The 16,522-nt window shown below is 34.9% G+C and overlaps 1 protein-coding gene across 1 annotated transcript in view; it reads right to left on the bottom strand.

The window, feature by feature from the left end:
• Positions 1-469: 469 nt before the first annotated feature.
• The window catches only part of LOC104505943 (potassium voltage-gated channel subfamily H member 8-like), a gene marked incomplete at its 3' end in the record, with an annotated part of 52,744 nt that continues 36,691 nt past the window's right edge, over positions 470-16,522 (bottom strand). The window contains exon 6 of the mRNA XM_010146716.1: positions 470-627. Coding sequence (XP_010145018.1) covers positions 470-627 — 158 coding nt within the window. The remainder of the gene's footprint in view (positions 628-16,522) is intronic.

The raw sequence follows: 16,522 nt of genomic DNA, 5'->3' as shown, positions 1-16,522 counted from the left end.
AAGTAAAGAGAAAGAAGATTCCTTGCTGAGTGAAGAATGCTGACTATACTGACCCAATGCAATTACTTTACCACAGTAACCATCTTATGGGTCTTAAAAAATTAATTGAACTTATGCAGCATGAGAGCAAAAGCCACAGAACCATGTATTTGAGTACAAGAAGTAAAAACAAAGCCAGCATAGGTGTGACTGTTTCCAAAGTAAGAATAATTGAATTAAAAAAACCCTGTACATGTGTCTTTCATGATAATGAATGGCCACTTTGACACCCAATCTTTTCATACTTTTAATCCACATGCACAATTACGTTGTATTCCATCCTTTAGCATCCAATGTGAAAGTACACTACAGAGCTGAAAAAGACAGTCTTTGATTTCATTCAGTTTTAGTCTCAAGATCTTGGGGGGGAAAATCCCAAAAGAACCCTCTTGAAATAAAGAGCGATTAAAAAAGACAGGTTATTACTTACCACAGTGACGTTGAAAGCATAAAGAAGATCAAAAGGAAGTGCAGCAATTAAGTCAATGATAAACCAGGTAGTCACATAGTGGATACAAATAGATCTTGCTTCAAATATAACTTGGCCAGACTTGCTGACATATGTTGTTCGGAAATTTAAAATAATATCTGCTTGACAAAGAATGAACAGAATCAGAGACAATGATTTCTTGATTCCTGGGGATAACACCAGTAATCCACCATAATTCTGATTATTTTTCTTATGTGTGGTGAAAACTGGATAAAGAATTTAATACAGAAACAAATAAAATATAGTGGTAAGAGATACACATACAGAAATTTAAAACAATTGATGCACAACATCATTCTGTGTAAATAGTAAAATGAACATTTAAAGTATTTTAAACTCAGTGATTTCAAAGGGAGCTGAATTAAAACAAACAAAGACCCCCAAAAACCCCAAACCAACCCACATGGCTCTTAAAAAGTGCTAAATATTGGTACCGTATTTTTTCCTAATTAAAAATGAGGGTATGATTGTTGTGCCTATAACCTACTTATATTTCTTTGGAGATAAAAGTTCATTAATTACTTTATTTAAAATGTATAGGTGAAACTTTCTTTTAGTGATAACTGTCCAGCACGAAGAACAAATATCCTCAAGGACAATCACTTGTTTATCCACAGAGAAGTGCTGAACTCACTTAAAAAAACATGGGGTTTGGGCTGCAGTGGAGATAAGAATTGCTTGGTGACTTGTGCATTTTGCATGTTCCTATCTAACATTCCAAGATGAGTGTCCTTCAATATGAGATATAGTTTTGACATGCCTTGCCAAAACACATTAACACTCAAAGAAAAACCCAGGTCTTGACAACAGAGTCTCAATTATTTTCATGTCCTACAAGACAAAGACTATAATCTGTCCTCGAGCTATGCACCCGGTTTCTACCAACATTAGTGAGAACTACTTGTGTAACTTTTACAATGTCAGAAAGAGTGCAGTCAACCATCAAGGCTGGTGTTTTACAGCAAGATAATTAACCTGCTGCCTTGAACATTCTAATGCCTCATGTTGAAGACCATCTCATAAAAGAGAGAAAAGAGATCCCAAGTGTTAGGAAGATATTCAGAGTGTGATTGACTTTTTCTCATTAAAAATGACTTTAGGGTAATGGTCTTGGCAGACTGAAAGCCAGTGGACTTTCTTTAATGTCCAAGTTATGAGAGGCAGCTTTCTAGTTGATAGTCCATTGTGTAATAGACTTGTCAACTGTGTTATTTGTAATTTAGGCAGGCCATTATTGAGTGCTACAAAGAGGGAACTGCAATCCCCGTGCCCTCTGCCTCTGTGACAGCAATGGCAGCACTGACTCCTTTTTATCTGCTAGATGATGCTCAAGAAGATATGCCTTCAACTGCCTCTTCTACACACTGCCCTTGTAGGGAGGTGGCAGCAGCAGCTTCTGGGGGTTGGCTCCACACCATATACAGCATGGAGTGTGCGCATGATGCCCAAACAGATATTTCTTACAGCCTGTGGAGCAGGGGAGGTAGAAATGCCAAATGGAAGCACCTACAAGTGAAATCCAGATTTCTGCCCACCATTATGTTGGGTGAAGGCATAGGAAGATGTTTTATGCCTTGCAAACAGAAATAAACACATGAGTATTTCATAGATTCAGTCTATTCAAGGCATTTTTTTTCCCTTAAGGTGCAGATATTTCCTTTCCTCACAGCTAGTTTCTTGTGTGCTATGTAAACCTGCTCCAAATCAGCACATTCCTGGAAAATAAGAAAGATTTTTTTCCTAAAAATTAAGCATATCTCAACTTTTGTCTCTTCATAATCAAAACATAATGAACACTAACAGTACTAATATTGTAACTTTGGTTTAATGCAAATCATGTTAGACCTTAAAAGAGGGTAGTAGTAAGATTACTAGTAGGAGTAGTAGATTCATCTACTCTAGGTCTTGTCGACAGTTTCTAGGGCCTAAGAACTTTTCTTCCTGATATACATACAAGAACAAATGTCCAATTTCTGATACACCTTTTATCCTGCATTTTTCACCCAGTGCATAAGAAATGTCTGCAAAGACCTGCATGCATGAACAAACAGACTCCTCTCAGACAGAAAAATTGAAGGATAGATTTTTCAGAATATGACACACAAAGCAGTGCTACCACTGAAACTATAAAGAGATTAGTGGAGGTCAGCTTTGTCCCATTTGCAAGCTTTCGTACAATCTAGGCAGCAAAATGCAAAAAGAGGCATTAAAAGATTTTTTTACCCCTATGATTTATGTGAAAACCAAAATTAAAAAAAAAATCTTATGCTTATATATAACATGTACACTAAAAATGGAATAAATAAACACTTATGCTGTGCTCTTTAAATGAGCCAGATTTTATGATGTTCTGGTTGTTAGGTATTTTTCTCCTTTCCTGATATTTCTCATTCATCCAAAACACTGTTTTTCACTTTTCCCCATGTGGGGTTTTTTTTCCTTTTTTAATTGTAGTTCTTGTTTTCTGTGATATTACTTCTGAATAAAAAAGCTTTGGAAGCTACACTTTTCAACAATGTTGTTAATATAATGAGGACAGCCAACACATAGACTTACAGTAAAGGAGAGCACTATAAAGCAAATGAGAAAAAGTATCTGACCAGGTTCAATCTTAACTGAGTAAACCAACTTGATATAAACCAATCTGACATGTTACAGAAACTCAGTGGGAAATGCTGCCTCATTGAGGGGGTATGGATTGCCACGAGTGTATGTAAAAGCAACTTTTTTTTTTCAGAATTTTATTTTAGAATCTTTTGGTAATAAAAGAATATTTAAAATTCTTTGACTCTCACTATCGCAGGACAGCATCAGAGAGCAGAACCTGCAGGAATTAAATGCTTAGGGCTAGCATTGTCTGCATTTGGACCAGTCAGATTCAGTATTTTTTAACAACTACATTTTCATGTCATATGAACACAGGTACTCAGACCAGCCACATAATCCATGTAGAAATTACGGCTGAAATTCTACAACAGAATTGACCCTATTGTTCTTGCAAAGGAGTTTGAAAATTAAATCCATCCACCTGCTAAATTTACCCAGTTGCTTACATATAATTTAAAATATAATGGATTAGCTGACAGATGAATTAACTCTTACCCAGGTTTGGGTAGGAGATCTGTTGTGGTCACTCAGTATCTTTGACAGCATTTCCATCTTAAGAACAGCAATATCAAGATTTTTTTTCCTTTAGCATATTTCTAGAGATGCTTTCCCTCCATGTTTCCTGTGATGTGTTACTTGGACATTGTGATGATGGAAGCTATGAAGAACTGGAGCTAAAGACCGCAACATTTCTGGGGCACAAGGTATGAGGATGTTTGCTCAAAGCACTGACAAACATTGGTATAATATGTTTAAAGTGTCAATTTTAACACCTCATTTAATTCTACTCCTATTTTCGTTGATACACCCATTTTGTGGATTTACGTTATGTTTGATTATTCTCTGAACCATAAAAGGATCTGATGATATTCATAGCTACTATAAACCAGTCATGTATCATTACATATGCTTGATTATTTTTTTCTCTTAAATGAAAAAAACCCCAACCATGTCTCAAAGTTTCATCTCCCTGGAGTTTTTCTTAAAGTTCTTGTAACATAATCAGAGAAGCACTTCTATGACAGATCAGTTTCTATAAAATATTAATTAGACTTTCATTTAATATGTAATAAGACAAATGAAGACAATCAATTTCATTGTCATATGCATATTTTTCATATACTTATTCTGCCCCCTTAAAGAAAGCATAATTCTGCTGTGTATCTTTGCAATTTTATTACAAATAAATGCTAAAAACTCAAGTTCTAAAACATTTTTCTATTCTTTGTAATATTTTCAAGTTCTTCAGTGTGGGTAATAGAAATTATTTTTCATTTATATTTCATCCTCTCACTTTTATGGCTGTTCTACTTTGCCAGAGAAAACCAGACACAAATAATCAATGTATGCTTTTTTTGCAAGAGCAACTTATGCCCACTAAAAGAGAAGCAGTTACTGAACATCATAGTCTATTAATATTATGTAGGATGATAAACACAGCATCATAGATCCCTTCAGTTTCAGATATATACTGGTTGTTCTATATGTTTAGTAGTAAAAATTCCTAAGTTTCTTAGAAATAATACCTACCTAATATGGGATTAAATGTTCTGTCATAATTTGGGGTAAATTAGTGTTGCAAACTAATGGGAGAAAACCCCATTATTTTTTGGCTAAAATGAGCTACTGTTTGGATCTAGAAAATATGATCTTACCATACATACACTGACACTAGGAAAACATGACATAATCTAAGATGTGCACTTGCAAATGTAAAAAACATTTTTGAAGGCTCCAAGTGCCCTAACAAAGTATATGTTTGGAACAAATTTTGAGTATGAATTAATATTCAGGACATTAAGGAGAAACAACAAGCTTTTCTAGTTAAAAAACAAAACCACCAACACAAAAAGTTACAAAATTATAAAATACAAAATAACCAAGAAAATTCCACTGAAATGCAAAAATCAGCAACAATCTAAATCACAAGTTTGAAAGTGAGAAAACATAACTAAGTTTAAATGGCTAACAAAACTGAAGATGTGTATAGAATATTACAGTTGTCTCATTTTCTAAAAAGAAAAAAAATAAAACTTTGATTCTGGAATGAAGCAAGAAGATTTATCACTCTAAATGATGCTGCAGATGGTACAGAAGCTTATCATATAACAAAGGAGATAGGAGACATTTCAAAGAGATTTTTGAAGACAAAGTTCTACCTAATATTCTAAGTGGAACATACTGAGAGACATTGTCTGAAACACCAGTATTAACTTCTAATAAAATCTCAGAAAAATGGAAAAATTCCAAGGAAATGGAATTTGCAATGATAATTTTAATTATTCATGGAAAATAAAAACCATGCTAAAAATGGTGATCCAGAAAACAATATATTCGCTAATCACAAGAAAAGCAGATAATTCTTACATATATGTTAAACGTGTAGTAATGACAATACATGTTAAAATATAACTATTACCATAAATCAATGGAGGATGTGAAATCAACAGTGTCTTTTGCTAAGAAAATTATGTCTGATACAGCTGTCAAACTAGATGATTGTTGCAGAATATTTTTCAAGATTTAGTTCAAAACCTTAACACAATGTGACCTAGACACATATCCGAGGCTATCTAGTTCCATGGACTGTGGTTTTGCAGGTTTTAATTGGTTCATGCTTTAAGAACTACTGTTTTCATTCAACAAAATCATCAGGCTGAACAGAACATACACATAAAATCAGAGATATAAAGATCTTAGATTAGATCGACAAGTAATGTCAGCTAGTCCTGCATTCTTAAAGTTACAAAAATGTTCTAAAACTTTCAGTAATACAAGATATGAAATGATTTCATATGGTTCATAATGAACAAGGGTGCTTAGTAGAGCTAGTTGGTTACTTTTCACATTTACAGATGTGTATGGTAGCACCAGCCATATGCATAACTACTCCACACAGATTTGCTTGATACAGATAAAAAAGAAAGATCAGGATATTTACATCACAAGTTCTTTAAGACTTCTCCTTTGTCTCAGAAATCTCCAGTGTGTAGTTATCAAAGTTAGAAAAAGGATTTGCTTATTTATTGCACATTAACATTTGTGAAACAACTAAAGGTTTAACTGAAAAAGAGATAAATGCTTGCTTCAAATTCCCCTAAGCCATACAGTACACCAAAGGCTTATCAATGTGCATATGGAATACACTGTTCAAGATTGAAGAGATTAGAGGTTTTTCTGCACTGCACCACCTTCTCTCTTATCAAAGCAATTTAGGAAAACAGCTTCAGATAACATTTATATATAAAAAACTAAATAGGAAATGGTAAATGCTCCTGCATCCAACTCAGATAAAAATCCAGAGGGAGGTAGGTGATTGTGATCCATCTTTTATTTCTTGACAGCTTTCTGAGCTATACTTGGGTGTGAACATTTTCTTCATCTGGACAACCTTATTTACAGATTAACTGCTGTGCTAAAGTACTTACCAAGAAAGCTGTGAAGGGAAAAAAACAACCAACCAACCACACCACAACTCCTGAGATAAGAAACATCTAAAAGCACAACAAAATCTTTAACACAAATTGAGAAACGACCATTCTTCCCAAGAGAGTTTATTGTTTTTAGGAATTACATGTTCAACAGCCTTTTTGGGAATTATGATACCAAGTGGAAGGTGAACTCTTTAAAAATTTTTTAAAAATATGTTTTCTCATCATTTAGACTAGAATTGTAAGTGAATTGAGGCAAAAAAGACTATTTAAACAGCAAAAAGATGTAAAATCTATTGTGAAAGTACTAATAGAATATTTAATATAAATAGTTTGTGAGTTTTACTGTGCACTAGCTTCTATGTGCCAATGATGCTAACTTAAAAAAATTTTTTGAAAATTCCACACAAGCATCAATACTGTAAAGCTTTGAAGATTCCAGACAACTCCACAGCATCAGAACTATTGGTTTTCTTTAGTGCTGAATTTGTGTTCCAAATGTCCTGAGATATGGTGAGTTTTCAGCATTTTCTACAGCAGGGAGGGCAAAAATTTTACAGATTACAGCTGTTAAATTGTCAGGAGAGATATTTAATCTCTGAGCTGATTGTTAAAGCATACATGAAGTGACTTTAATATCTTTGGGCAAAAGTTTTTGCTAAGTTTTTGTTTGACTATATTATCTTTAAGTATGATCAAGGAACACACTTTAGCCTGTGCAAGCTTCATACTTAAAGCTGCATTTGATATGTTTGTTTCAGGCTGGGAGAAGAACTCCAGTCTATTTTCTGTTTCAGCAGCTCTTGTAACACAAATCATTAATAATAAGCATTATTACTTTTTAAAAAAAAGTCTAAAGTCACATTATTGTAAATTTTTTCTATGTAAGCTTGAAAAACATAATTTTGAATGATCTTGCAAGTTACATATATCATTTCATGCACTCAGAAAAGCAGAATATGGGATATAAATAATGCCTCTGACATGAGCAATGTCATAAAAAAGTTACCTAGAACTAAAGCAGGAATAACAGCAGGTAGTATCAAATTGGTTGACTCACACGTATGAAAAATATCATCTTCATACTTTATGAAGAAGTAAAGGGTGAAGCTTCTGTATTCTTTTCTTCACTATGAAAAACACTGGGCTCTTATTGCAACTTAGATAATTCCGTTTCAATTAAAAGTAAAAAGAGTTCAAGTGAATTAATGATCAAGATTAAGTCAGTAGGATAGGTTAGACTTTAAGAAAGGCACTTAAATTATGTATAAACTATAAGGTGCCTTTTTTTCCACATATTTTTGCCCCGTTTTAGTGTAGATACACCTGTTTTGTTAATGAACACCCATGCGTTTTCATCCAGCCGTGACCTGTGTTGCTTAATCCTCACTTACTGCTGTACAGGTGAGCCTGTGAGCTTAACAGAAGCAAAGTGCATCAGTCCACAAAGCAGCAAGTAATTTTGCTGCTGTCAGACACAAAGGTGAACTTGACCTGGCAGCACTCAGTTGGGGGAACCCAAGATCTCCAGTTTCAACAACTTTAGAACAAGCAATCATAACACCTATGCATTTCTCCCTCCCACAGATTTAAACAGCATATTTTTCATTGTTTTCAGCTCTAATTTCCATACATAGGTCATGCAGAATCACTATATATAAAGAAAAATTCAGTGGCAGACCAATGGCCAATCACCCCCAGGAAGACTGCTCTGCCTAGTCCCCTCTAGGCAAATCTCTGCCCTCCCGATCCCCTCACCTTCTCTTTTGCATGCGGGCTGCTTTTACCTCATATCCTCCAGCACTGCTGAGCTGTGGTGTCTGAACTCGGGCTTCTGCTCCTGACACCCTCTGAACACAAGCCAGTTGACACAGTTCCTTTCTGTTTTTCCAGTGCTGCTTCTCTTTCTTTCTAGCCTGCAGACACACCACCTTCCCCTACCTACCCCACACAAGGTAAACCAGAAACCCTGTTAGGCACCAAATCTCTAAAATATATGCAGAGATTGACTAATCTCATAAAACCATTTGGTAAAATCAACCTCAAACTTAAACCTTGAATCTGATTTATCTCCTGGTTGGAACCCATGGCTAACTAGCTCAATCTGCATGGATTCACTCCATATATTATATTATGCTGATAAGATATAGGCACACACTCCATAACACATTTCTTACAAGATTTTTTTTTTAATCTCAAATTGTTATGAAGTTACATTGAAAGATTAAACAAAATTAATTTGTACAAAAAAAAAATCCCAATTTTGGCAGATATGAAAATGTCTGCATTAAAAATATATTAGTCTACAAGCAGTTGCAGTTCCTAATTTATACATTTTGCTCCAAGTAAGCTCTTACACAGTATTCACAGCAGTAAACATCAGAAGGCTGGGACCAACATTACCCTAATATCTTCCAAGGTTTCAATTACCATGGATACATGCTTTTGTGATATTTTCATTCAAAATTTCTAAAGCAAATATCATGATTTAACAAAAAAGCTCTAACTTATTCCTTCCCTTGGATCTAATGACTTTTACTCACTGTTGGTGACCCTTTTCCTTTTCACGAGCTTCCAGCATGAAAACCCATGCCCTAGCTATACCCAGTTCCTGTGCAAAGACAATTTATTTCTTAGTTGGGCATAAATGAGCTGGGAACCCTGAGCAAGTCTGTAGGGTTTGGGAACTATCTGGTGACCTCTCAATTACATCACATTCTTTACCAAGCCATCCCTTTCTAGATACCTGTCGTGATCACATTCACACACAGAGACCCACCCACTCAGTGAATGGTATGAAAATACCAGTTTAAACTGGTGCTCAATAAAAAGAAAAAAATATTACATTAAAAAAATGGGGGTTCAACTTGGTGCATAATGCAGGTTGCAAACCTAAATGATATAAAAGAAGTGAAAAGCATATTCAAACTATCCTATTAATCTTTATGATATTTTCAAGGATAATACCCCTTTTCCAATTTCGAAAGCAGAGTGTTTTGTATAATCTCAATTTGTAAACCCTGTTAAAACCAAACAAAACCAAAAACCAAACACACACACACACACACCCCCCCCCAACAGAAAAACACACCAACAAAAAGACAAAAAAAGCAGCCATAATACAGAAGTAAAAAATTATCTGTTAGCCAGCTGAACCTCTTTACCCATAAACAGGATTATATTACCTGAAGCAGTTGATTTTCCTGTGCCAACTTTTTTTTTTTCTCTTTAGGCTTGATTTAAAAAAAAAAATAAATCCTACTGGGATTAGACATATGATCAAGTTACAGTAGAACAACAATTTAGGATTAGTCAGATGATTCAGTAGCTGCCCATGGCACTCTTTTAGACCAGAAAATGCTAGGTAATATAACTGCTTACTTCTCTTTTACTGTGAACTATGAAAATGAAATTGAAAAATCCTGCACCTTTACTGCAAGTATTATTCATATAAGCAGTACCAGGGGATTGGGTGATGCATGATTTCTTATTAGACTACAGTAATTTCATCCCGTGCTTGAGACCCAGATGATTTAGGTATATTAACCTCATTGATTTTCAGAGCATTTTCCTACACCACCTCCCTTCTCCTAGATGTTATGAATGGCTCTTATTTCTTTTATTTTTTTCATCTTCCTTTATGAGATTTTACATTGACTGTCTTAAGCTAGCAATACTTGCCTCAAAATCCAAGCTTTTGATCTATCTGATTATTTGAGCCAATGTTATTTAACTAGATATGGATAATGGTATTAGAATTTGGCCAGAGACTTTTTAAGAAACATTCCGGGAAATACTGGTGCTATATTGCTTGAAGAACAATTTATCTGTCCCTATATAAACTCTTATTTTTTCTGTTCTACTGCTGCTGTAAACATACATGTTCCTAGTAAATCTCCTGGGCATAACTTATTCAAATGGAAGTGTGATTTTTCAACTCAGCATAGAAACATAGAATGCATTGGAAGGGACTTTAAAGGTCATCTAGTTCCAACTACCCTGCCCTGAGAGAGCACGGACACCTTCCACTAGGTCAAAGCCCCATTCAACCTAGCCTTGAGCACTTCGAGGAATGCATACATGTTCCTAGTAAATCTCCTGGGCATAACTTATTCAAATGGAAGTGTGATTTTTCAACTCAGCATAGAAACATAGAATGCATTGGAAGGGACTTTAAAGGTCATCTAGTTCCAACTACCCTGCCCTGAGAGAGCACGGACACCTTCCACTAGGTCAAAGCCCCATTCAACCTAGCCTTGAGCACTTCGAGGAATGAGCCATCCACCACTTCTGTGGGCAACCTGTGCCAGTGCCCCACCACCCTCTCCGTGAAGAACTTCTTCCTGATATCTAATCTAAACCTCCCCACTTTCAATTTAAACCCATTACCCCTCGTCCTATCACTACAGGCTCTTGTAAAAAGTACCCCCCCCCCTTTGTAGGCCCCCTTCAGGTACTGGAAGGATGCTATAAACACGTCACCTCAAAATGTCTATTACCAGAACTAGTTTGATGATTTTCATTTAGACACTGACATGATAAGGTGGTGGAGTTCATATTGGTTTTAAATAGGAATGGAAAGTAATGGTTACTTTACAGCTGTCGCTTAGGAATCTGGGCTACTATGAAGTCAAATAAAGTTTACAAGAAAAAAACCCAAACAAACCAGGGATTAAGTAGTAGAAGTCTTAAAATAGGGGGTTTATATGATAAAAAGGTAATATATAATAAAATATATAGTATATAAATAAGAATGTGCAACAAAATAATAAGTACTTATAACAGGCTGTTGCAGCTGTTGAAGGAAAATCTTCTTCTTTTTTATGAAAGTTATAAGAAATTCTGATTTCTTTTTCTTTTGACATGAAAATCTAGACCCGTTTGGGAAAGAGAAAGAAATCACTGGTAACGCAGAATTAAGGAAAATTACAGTTTTAGTGTTTCTTTCCTAATACAACTAATCTGCAACTTCAGTACCTTTGTGCTAGTGGCATCTCATTTAAGGGAAGCTATTAGTAATCTTGTAGAAAAAAACATGTATTCAATAAATAATTCTTTTCTACTTTTGGAATGGAATGACAAAATATGGTTTTATCGTATTGGATGATAAATTACAATCCAGGATATCCTAACTAAGAATCAGTGGCAAGTGATGTTTTAAACCAATAGCATTAAAGGCTTAACAAGATGTCACTTCTGCAGGTGGATGAAAAACTGCAAAAAATAAATGTTATGTGTAAGCCATAGGTGAGGGGAGCTGTGTATTCTCCTTTCTCTGAGGTCTTTGTACAAGAGCTGATGCCCTTCAGGAAAACATGCTTTAACCAAACAGAGTTTGTTGGAATTAATATTAATACCGAGATTAAATATATATTTAAAATGGAAAATCTGGCTCTCAAGCAATACCTCTTCCTCTTATTTTCCCCAGTAATTCAACCCCCAATAATATTTTCTCCAGGCCATTAACACTCCAGAATATTGTGGAAACAACCCTATTTGATTTGTTCAGGCAGTCACAGAGGTTGGGCACATTGTTTCATCCCTGAATTAAAAGAAGTACCTTCTTAGAGGTCTTGTGGCTTTAGTTGGCTGACTAGCATTCAGATGAATAATAGAAATATATTTTAAAGCTACAAATTCTTAAAATCCTCAGCACCAGACTATTGCATTCATGAAATATGACAGAACTTCCAAAGAAAGCTTCTGTTAATGTGGAATGAATATAATTCATAGGCTTTGTTCTGTTAAAGTCACCACTGAATACACTAAGCTGTTTTGCCAGTAAGATTTCTCTGATGGAAATAGCTCATTGATGATTGGTCATCACAATACTTGTCACTCTACACCACACGAGGAGTTGGCATGGTCCTTCCTTTAAAGCAGTGCTGTGACATATGTTCTGAGCCTTGCTCCATTACTGTTTGACAAATGAATATTTTTAGTTATTTTAATGGGGCATGATCTATTCTGAGATATGATGGATCATATCAGAACTAACTCCCAATATCCATCTATAACGGATACACTGATTTGCTCTTCCTTACTATTTGTTCTTGCAATGGAAGGTAATGGGATATTGAAGTCATACCCAAGTGGGAGTACTGTTTACTTGGGCAAATTATCCCTTAATATAAAAAAATGAAATAGGAAGACAGTAGTGGTTTGAATGGCTATTGTGGTAATGAATATCACTCTCCCCAGGAGTAGAGTATGGCCAGTATTAATGCGCTAGCATGGTATGCTCTACCAAACACAATACTTCATGTGCTGTACCCATTACAGTGGGTGTGCTGGGACACATAAAATCACCAGCACACCAAAGTTAAAAAAGCGATTTTAACTGCAACTTTTTACTGTGTTCAGAGCCCATGAATCCCAATATCATGAAACTGAACAGAAGACTATAAACATAAAAATAGAGTGTCACATTATTTTATCTGCTTCCTTGACTTTCAGTCTAAGTTTTCCTCAACTATGAGGGTGTTATACAGGATTAGCTAATCTCAGTCCTACAGTGTCTGATGTGCCAGAAAAACATCAAATATTGTTACCTTTTCAATAATATATGATTTTCAATAATAAGATTTTCTTTTTTATAGCCTATGCTCTACCTATTAAAAACATACTCAATCCATGAATATTATTGAGTAACTAAAATATATTACATTCACTTTTCTACAAAGGAAGATACAGGCTTTGGAGTCTTGAAAGAAAAGAACTAAAAATATTTCTGAAAAATGAACCTCTAGCTCTGCTTTCAAAATAAGCTAGTATTTGTGATCACAAAACTATGAAAGTTTCTACATGGGTAATTTTCTTAATAGAACCCACAGACATATGTCAGAAAGAAGCAGTTCCAAAGAGTGAAGAAATATCAATCATATGACTTAACTTTTCACCAAATTCAATGTCTGCAAAGCAAATGCACTTGTTAGGTATTTCATGAACTCAGTTAACTTTATACCCAAATGCTGGAAACACAATGAAAAGATCAAACAAGTAAAACATTCAGTGGGAAATAGGGCAACTATTTTGTGCACTTAAAATTTTTTGAAAAATTCCAAGGGAGAATCCTGAAATATTTTTTTCAGAAATTACCTCATGAAACTTGACAACAATTCACAGATGTAAGACATTATCCATAAATCATAAAAAAATATTCAAAAGACCCCATGTAAGTGCACAAAAAATACGGTAAACTATTAAGCATCTAAGAATTCCCCTGGAAATTACTTAGTCAATTAAAAACTTCTAGTCATTGAAAAAATATAGTGTTGTTTTACCATTGTGATATAGGATACTAAACGTAAACACAAACATTGACTGTAGCTATAAAAAAAATCAGTCATATTCTGTATACAGGGTAGATTTAACTTCATTTATCTTTTCAAAGGAAACATAGTAGAGTGAAAATTACTTACAAAACTATTGCTACATCATTCCCCAATATGTGGATTGACTGTAAGTGAAACAAATGATTTGTCACACTGCCTTTTTTTGTTTGTTTGTTTTTGAATAGCACCACAGCTTAGAAAAAAAAGACTAAGAGTCAGTTCTTAAGTTCTCTTAGCACTCTTAAGTGCCAGAAGCCTGTCACTCTGACATTACAAATCTCATTGTGAAATAGAGAGTAGGAAAGAAAAATAATCTGTCTGAACAGATTAATTTAGGACAGCTGAGAAGTGGAACAGTAACTATATTTACCAGAAGCACAGACGCAAAATATCTTGACCCAGCTATAAGCTGCCTACGGAGCTCTCCCCAGAATAGTAAGGAATTACATATGTTAAATGCTGCATATTTCAGCCTATACTCATGAGGTTCTTACCATCTTGCATGTGTTTTTTTCAAAGGCCTTTATCCTGTATAACCTCCTCGGTTTGATTTAGGAATTTCTTCATGAAATCAGATTTCAGAACGGAGCCTGTTCTGCACTTCATTACTTCTTTCTTGGGTTTTACCTTTATCTTTGATGGTACATGGCACACTACATAAGGATCCCCTCTTGTAACCAGTTCACCAGTTGTTTAAGGCAATGTCATTCATCTTGGCTTCAGGAAAAGCAGGAATACTCAGATAAGCAATTTTCTTCTCCCAGCTGTAAGGTATCTCCCCAGCTTCAGAAGTAGTAAGTGACATTTTGATGAGTGGTTTATGCTTGTCTCCTTTATGTTGAGGGGGATGTTTTTGTGCATGGAAACAATATCCTGTGTGCAGACTAGCATCTGTCCTCCTTACAAGGTTATGTAAGAAAGGCTATTGGAAAAAATCTAACAATATAGCGATTTTGCCATCTTCAGTTTAACGGTTTAAGTGAGAATCTTCAGGAAATTTATTATTGCTTTTCATCATAAACATTTTGTACTGTTTATTCCAATTACTAGGCAATCCATAGTCCATGAACAATCTAGTGTGGCCTTCCCTCCCTAACATTAGTTGTATCAACAGTGTCACTCTATCTGGTTTCATGTTTTGTTCCTATGTAGTCACAGATGAGACCATCCTATGCTCAGACATAAATTCAAACCTCTCCATGAATTCCAGCATATTAGGTTGTGAAAGCATACTTAGAAAATACAGTTCGAAACACTGCCATTTTCTTTCAAAATCCACAAGTTCTCCTAGCGTAAGGTCGTCTGACAGATACTGTTTTTTATGTGATCTTCCATGCACTTGCAAAGATATGAAATTATAATCATGATCATAATGAAAAGGACTGAGAGAAAAAAGAAAACAAACCTTCTAATTTAAAGCAACCTAATCTATAGTATTTCATACTATCTCATATGATTCCAACAAATTTTAACATATATTATTTTTAATACAATAGACACACTTGAATGAGAGTATAAGTCATGAATGATGATATACATTTCTAGTGGGTTTGTACCATATTTAAAAATCTCTTCATATTGAAGATCTGAGACTCAAGGACTTCATATGATTTGAGACAGTTTTGGAAAGATTTTGAGTCATTTACATTTGTGATAGACACTAATGGGCCAGCAAGTCTGTACTATGCAATACAAATCACAGCTTTACAGCTTATAAACATGCTGCTTTTAAAAACTGAAATTGCTAATAATGCACTTTGTTAAATAGTGTTTAACGAGAGAGATACACTTACAAAGAGAAGAGATCTTTGTAACCATGATTAATTTTCTCTCTTGAAAATACAAGCCATAGGTAAAGTCTTCAGATGAGAATGTGTGTAGGGAGAGTGGAGGAAAGGATGCATATGCTGTCATTTTTCCACAGATAGGCAAAGGATTACGTTGTGGAAAAAACACTTAGAATTACCATGCCAGTACATCTATAAATGGTATAATTTCATAGCTATAATTAGTATCCAGGGTTATCTATCTTCCACTACAAACTGGATGACCCACAAATACAAACCTAAAATTAAAAGTTAAAGGTAATTTATTTTTATAGCTCTTCTCTCCGTAGTTGTTCCTTGCCACGTTAGAAGACAAAATACTCAGACACCTTTGATCTTATTTAGCAAATAATACATTATCATTACCCCGAAAGCCTGTACATCTTTCCTCTGAATCATCACATTAATCTCAACTCCTCTTGAAGACATCCTATTCAAATAGTCCTGTGAGTGGGTCTGACCATTTAGCAGTAAAGTATTGATATTTTTTTTGGTAATGTTACTTACTTCAATTAAGATGTTTAATAACATTTTCAAAATGGAAAAAAAAAACCCAACACAACAACAACCACCCACCAAAACCCAACAAAACCACCCCACAACAAAACAACAACAACCAAACAAAAAATCCCCCCCCTCCCCCGACAGACAACATCTGAAAACTTGAAAGAAACTGTTAGAGGGAAAAAAGCATACACTGGACAGTTACAGAAGAGTAGAAGTTTTGCAATCAGGAGGTTATTACTAATAAAATGGGATTAACTGGGTTCCCAGCTTTTCTCTCCAAAAGAGAGA

This window comes from Eurypyga helias, unplaced genomic scaffold, assembly GCF_000690775.1.
Source record: "Eurypyga helias isolate BGI_N326 unplaced genomic scaffold, ASM69077v1 scaffold12162, whole genome shotgun sequence".
NCBI classification, from domain to species: Eukaryota; Metazoa; Chordata; class Aves; order Eurypygiformes; family Eurypygidae; genus Eurypyga; species Eurypyga helias.
Note: the sequence above shows the minus strand (reverse complement) of the source record. Positions and strands in the feature narration are given on the sequence as shown.